Here is a 5,488-nt window from a genome sequence, read left to right as displayed (position 1 = left end):
AGACAGGTGGTCACTGGCTGACGGAACCTGGAATCTTCCCTTTCCGGAAGACATCTTGGTTGTAAGAGGGGTAGTTGCGGGAGCATGTCACTGTTGCTGTGACCTTCAACAAGGTTAAGTATGAGCAGAGGGATGCGGACACTGAGCATGCAAAGGGGTGGACTGTGGTGGAGGCCATGGGCACCACGCCCATCCCTACCTTCCCAGGCATACTGACTTCACTCAGACATCTTAGTCAGATTAGGCACGTGCATGCCGTGTGAGTCAGCAATTCTGCTCCTAGTATGTGTTGTGGGGAAACTGCCACATAGACACAAGGGGACACATTATGATGCCCACGGTGGCGCACTTGTGGGGGGGGGATGGAGAAGTGGGCGGATAAGGTGGGACGGACGCATGGTGGGCGGACAGACGGATAGAGGGATGGCTGGTGAGTCCTTCCGCGGGCCAGTTATCTTAATCTTAGGCTAAGGATTATCATTCCTTCTGCATCTGAGGTCACAAAGAAACTAAGTATGTTTTCCGGACTCCCTTGCACTGACGTCTGCGTGAGCGGCAGATGTCCCCTGGACAGCGTGGGCGGAGGAAACGAGGCCACCTGACGGCCGTGGGAGGCTCGGCCTGTCTGTAGCAGGGCCAGCGCTCTGGTTCTGTGGGTGCCAAGTAGGCATGGCTGGCAGCCCCACCCACACTCCCAGATCCAGGCCCAGCCTCTGGGTGCTGAAAGGAGCTGGGCTGCAGGCAGGGCAGAAGGTTCTGGAACTCAGCAATGCCAGGGGCAGCTCCTGAAGGTCCCCTTCTCTAGCCTTGCCAGCCACTTTGGAAGTAGCTGCATGTCTTATTTTTTGAGACAGAGCACGAGTGGGGCAGGGGCAGCGAGAGAGGGAGACCCAGAATCCGAAGCAGGCTCCAGGTTCTGAGCTTCAGCACAGAGCCCGACGCGGGGCCCGAACTCACAAACCGCAAGATCATGACCTGAGCTAAAGCTGGACGCTCAACTTACGGAGCCTCCCAGGTGCCCCAGAAGTAGCCGGGTGTCTTAAATCCCTTTTCTGGATTGTTCCCTGGAACCAAACCCTTCCTGATTGGGCAATGACTCCCCCACATCACCCAGCAAGTTCCTATTGTGGCTCAAACCGGGGACAGACCTGCCGACCTGACCTGTGACAGGCCCGCCCATCCCAGGCCCCGCTTTCCTTTCCCAGCGTGCCCCAACAAGGAAGGGCGGGAATGGCCCCTGAGGAACCTCTGGGCGGGGAGCCCAGGAGGCAGGGGCCACACAAGGGGCCTTCCCCACACACAGGCCCAAGCTCTGCTCATCCTCCGCCCGGCACTGCTGACTGATCACCGCGGACTGACCGCAGCCTCCGGGGCTGAGGGAGGGGGGGTGCTGGCCCAGGGCAGAGAGGCCCGGGGACTCCGTGGCCCTGTGATCCGTGCAGGTCTCTCCTGATGGCATGGTGATGGAAGCCTGCTCCAGGATGACGAAACACGATTACTAACTAGCTGGGTGACCACAGGAAAATCATTCAGCCCCTCTGGCCTACAGATTTCCCCATCTGTGGGGCCCCGCCGAGCTGTCGCAAGGATGAAACGAGGCAGTGTAGGTGGAAAACACCAGCTCGGTGCCTGGCAGCAGAATCGGCCTCAAGACGTTTGAACTCAAAGTTGTCTTACGTATTTGGAGAAAGAAGAGAGACTAGTTTTTCTTACCTAGAAGATTCTTAGGTCCACAGATTGGGTTGTGGTGGGGAAAAATCAGCTTAGTTTGAGCCCTCACTATGGGGCCTTTCTCTCTTAGCTCCAAAATATACTGACAGGCCCCTCCTGGAGCTTGGCTCCAATCAACACGGCACAGGGAGCCCCGCCTCCAGGAAGGAGCAGCTAACCCTCTCTGTGTCCGGCCTCCGGTCCACTGTGCTAGCTAGCCTGAGCGCCCTGGGCCAGGCTCCCGGCACAGGGCTGGGATTGAAAAGCACCGGTCCTAGGCCAGGAGGCCCCAGTCCAGCTCCCGCATTTCTAAGTTGCTGCGAGGTTCTGGGCCACGGCCCGCCCCACTCGGGGAAGCAGACACAAGGTTACTTTTTCTCCTCCTTCCTGGACAGGAATTCTGGGGAAGCTCAGCATTTTCTGGGCAGGATGACACTTGAGACGCCTGCACTATAGGGGGGTTCCTAGTCTGGAAGTTTTCCTGGAGCCTCTGCCTCTCCCCAGTGTATGTGCCCCCAGCTGGGGCTCAGAAGAAAACAAACCACGGAAGGTCATTGGTGAATGCAGGTTATTTTTAAGAAAGGCCCTCAGTGCCCTTCTCGGGCAAGACCCTGTCGGGGCCACAGTCCTGCTCCCACCCGGCCTAGCCTCCAGGCTCAGACAGTGGCTGACAGCCCACGGAGGTAGTCCCCGGCCAGGGGCAGCACAGTCCAGTCATCGGTCCGAAAGGCCACGGGCACCCCGCCCGCCTGGGCCACCTCCAGTCGCAGCAGCAGCCTTGAGTCCGGGGGAAGACGGATGGCCACGAGGTAGCTGGTGGGGGGCTGCGCCACCACCACGAAGGGCTCCAGGTGGCGGGACACCAGGGCCTCCAGCCCCTGTGGCCCAAGAGGGCACCAGAGGCGACTCTCAGCGCCCTTTGGCAGGCAGGAGTCCCAGAGTGCCTCGAAGAAGCCCAGCTTGTCCCCCTCGGGGGCCTGAGGGAAAGGCAGAAAAAGATCGGCAAAGTTCACGGGCAACGGTGGCAGGTGGGCATGGCACGTGAGGCCGGTGGGCGTGGTGTACAGGGCACGCACATCCAGCCGAGTTGGGGCCGGGCGTCGAGGTTGCAGAGACAGGAGCAGAGGACGGCAGGGGCGGCCAGGGCACAGACAGGGCACGTGGACAGCCTCCAAGGGCGCGTACAGCTGTCCTTGAACTCGGAAGCGCAGCTCCAGAGAGAACACCGGCTCTAGCACCTCCAGCTGGAGCTGCAGCACCGGGCCCGCGCCCGCCACTCCACGGGGCCCCACGCTTAGCCGGATAGGGGCTGGGGCCTCCTGCACCATCAGCACAGCAGCAAAGCCCTGGTTCTCGGCCACCAGGGAGGAGGCCAACGTGGGTGCAGCAGGGGAGGGGCCTAGGGCCATCCCCAGCTTGGGCCCCGAAAGGTGGGCCAAGAGGATGTAGTAGAGGCGGGCGTGGTCCCGCCCATCAGGGTCCTCCCACTGTCTGGCCAGTGCCTGCAGCAAGTCGGCCAGGCCATCCCCAGCACCCGCCCGCAGCAAGGCCCGGCAGACCCCGAGCAGGGCCTGCTGGAGGCCCCAGTCCGTGCAGTGCGCAGCTGCAGCACCCAGGAAGCCGAGGGTGGCACTCAGAGCGTCCCCGTCTGCCACTTTTGCAAGGATCTGCAGGTGCCAACGAAGGGCTTCATCCCTGCCTGGCTGGGACACCACCTCTTGCCGCAATGCCACTCTCAGGGGCTCCCCCAGCTCCGGGCCCACCCGATTCAAGAGGTCCACAAAATGCGGAGCCAGTGCAGGCCGGGCGTGGTACAGCCGGGCCAGCCCGTGAGTCAAGGGTGTCAGCACTGTAGGCTGTGTGGCTAGGCAGCGAACAACCAGGTAGGAGGCCTGGAAGCAGAGGGTGGCCGAGGCCCGGGGGCCCCCATCCAGGGCTGCCCTCTGCCGCAAGCCAGCCAGCAGCTCCTCCAGGTAATGCTGGGGGCTCCGCTCCTGGCCTTTCTCTTCATCTTCCACGCAGAGCAGGCACAACAGATGCAGGCGGGCCAGGAGGGCCATCGGGTCGTGCAGGAGACTGGGCACTAGGCCGTGGCCCATCTGGGGGCCCAGCAGCAGCGGGGCGGCCTCCTCGCCCATGGGGCCTAGAGGCCAGTTCTCAGGGAAGCTCAGAAGGCAGTGCAGGTAGAAGAGATGGGCGGGTAGGGGCAGCGCCGGGTGCTGGGCAGCCACGGTGAGCCGGCGGAGCAGCAAGGCCTCATCCTGGGCCGTGAACAGTGCTTCCCCGAAGGCCGCCTTGAGCGCCAGAACAGCGTGCAGCAGCGTGAGCTGTGCGGTGCCCAGCAGCCGCACCAACTGCGGCTTGAAGAACACTGGCGGCTGTCCCCGGAGACCCCGCAAGGCCCAACCCAGCAGCCACAGAAGCTGGGCCTGAGCCACAGGGGTGAGCAGGTAGGAAGTGTCCAGAAGCTGAGCCACAGCAGCCCGCAGCTCCCGGGCCTCCTCAGGACTGGGTTCCAGCACTGCGAGGCCACACTCCTCCTCCACCGCTGGGGGCCAGCTGGGTGCCTGCGGTTGAAGGTGGGTATCCCCCTCTTCGGCTAGGGCCCAGTTCCAGGGATCACCCCCAGAGGGAGTGTCCGCAGCCATGAGCATGCCCTGCAGGCCGGCCCCAGCCTTGGCCTGTATCACCAAGGCGTTGCGCAGAGCAAGCGCCAGCAGCAGGCTGAGCGGCTGGACGGGGCCTTCCTGCCCCAGCAGGCCCCGGAGCAGCCCCAGGCAGCCCCCCAGCAGCCCCGGCTTGCAGCTCTCCAGCTCCCGCAGGCACTCACACGCAGTGGCCTGCAGGGGGCGCTGCTCGGAGGCGGGGCCAAAGCATCGCCCCAGATCGCGGCTACAGGCCAAGCAAAGAAGAAGGGGCAGGAGCCGGCGGGAGGCTTCTGAAGTGGGGCCCAGCGCATCTCCTGCCACCAGGGCTGTGGTGGCAGCCAGCAGCAGGGGCCGCCGCAGGGCCGAGGGCCGTGGGGGCAGAAGGACCAGGGTGTCCAACAGGGAGGTGGCGGCTGCCTCGGCCGCAGTGCCGTCCGGCCACAGCTGGGCTGGATACTCCAGGCTCAGGGCCAGCAAGGAAACCTGGAGATGGGGGATTTGGGTGGGAATCACGAAAAGGAGATTCAGAGCGCAGTGGGCTGAAGTGACCAGATGGGTGGGCGCAGGGGGCGCACGCAGGGCCTACCTTGGTCTGTTCACTCAGCTTCTCACTTCTCAGTTCGCTCAGCAGGTCACGACCCAGATCCTCACCCTCGGGACCTGCCATGAAAGTGGACGGGCTGGCTCGGAAGGCGCCCAGGCGCTGGGCCCAGGTCTCCCGGCTCAGGGGTCCCATGGTCCGGCACGCAGGTCCCTGCAAAGAAACTAGGGAGGATCAGGCTCGCGGCCGCCAGAGGGCGCTCCGACACTTGCTTGCACCCCAAAGGGGCCGCCGCCACCCCAGGAGCGCTTCGCAAATCCCAGCTGCCCTCTGCCACGCGCAGACGCCAGCGGGGACCCCACGCCTGGATCTCGGGATGAAACCGAGAAGTTTCGGGATGACGTCGGGGCGGGGAGCCAAGGGTCCCCACGGTGCAGGGCCGCCGGCGCAGGGTGCGTGCAGAGAGCTCATTAGGCCGCCCGCCCGCGGCCGGCACCGAAACCACAGCACCGCCCCGGCCCCCGGCGCCCGCGGTAACGGGCCGGCAGCTCTCACCGTAGCTGACTCAGCCGCCGCGGGCACTCGGGCC

At 64.2% G+C, this 5,488-nt stretch overlaps 2 protein-coding genes across 3 annotated transcripts in view; one reads left to right on the top strand and one right to left on the bottom strand.

Moving 5' to 3' along the window:
- Positions 1 to 2,260: 2,260 nt before the first annotated feature.
- AP5B1 (adaptor related protein complex 5 subunit beta 1) overlaps positions 2,261 to 5,488 on the bottom strand; it is a 3,698-nt gene continuing 470 nt past the window's right edge. The window contains exons 1-3 of one of the 2 annotated variants that reach the window (XM_029956650.1): positions 5,455 to 5,482; positions 4,945 to 5,112; positions 2,261 to 4,841 (exon numbers count right to left, since the gene is read on the bottom strand). In XM_029956650.1, the coding sequence (XP_029812510.1) occupies positions 2,367 to 4,841; positions 4,945 to 5,094 (2,625 nt within the window). In that variant the 5' untranslated portion in view covers positions 5,095 to 5,112; positions 5,455 to 5,482 and the 3' untranslated portion in view covers positions 2,261 to 2,366. Of the gene's footprint in view, positions 4,842 to 4,944; positions 5,113 to 5,454; positions 5,483 to 5,488 lie in introns of those variants that run through there. The other variant, XM_029956651.1, reaches the window with a different exon arrangement.
- OVOL1 (ovo like transcriptional repressor 1) overlaps positions 5,297 to 5,488 on the top strand; it is an 18,191-nt gene continuing 17,999 nt past the window's right edge. The window contains exon 1 of the mRNA XM_029957383.1: positions 5,297 to 5,432. Within this exon, the coding sequence (XP_029813243.1) occupies positions 5,297 to 5,432 (136 nt within the window). The remainder of the gene's footprint in view (positions 5,433 to 5,488) is intronic.

This window comes from Suricata suricatta, chromosome 11, assembly GCF_006229205.1.
Source record: "Suricata suricatta isolate VVHF042 chromosome 11, meerkat_22Aug2017_6uvM2_HiC, whole genome shotgun sequence".
In the NCBI taxonomy this organism is placed as follows: Eukaryota; Metazoa; Chordata; class Mammalia; order Carnivora; family Herpestidae; genus Suricata; species Suricata suricatta.
Note: the sequence above shows the minus strand (reverse complement) of the source record. Positions and strands in the feature narration are given on the sequence as shown.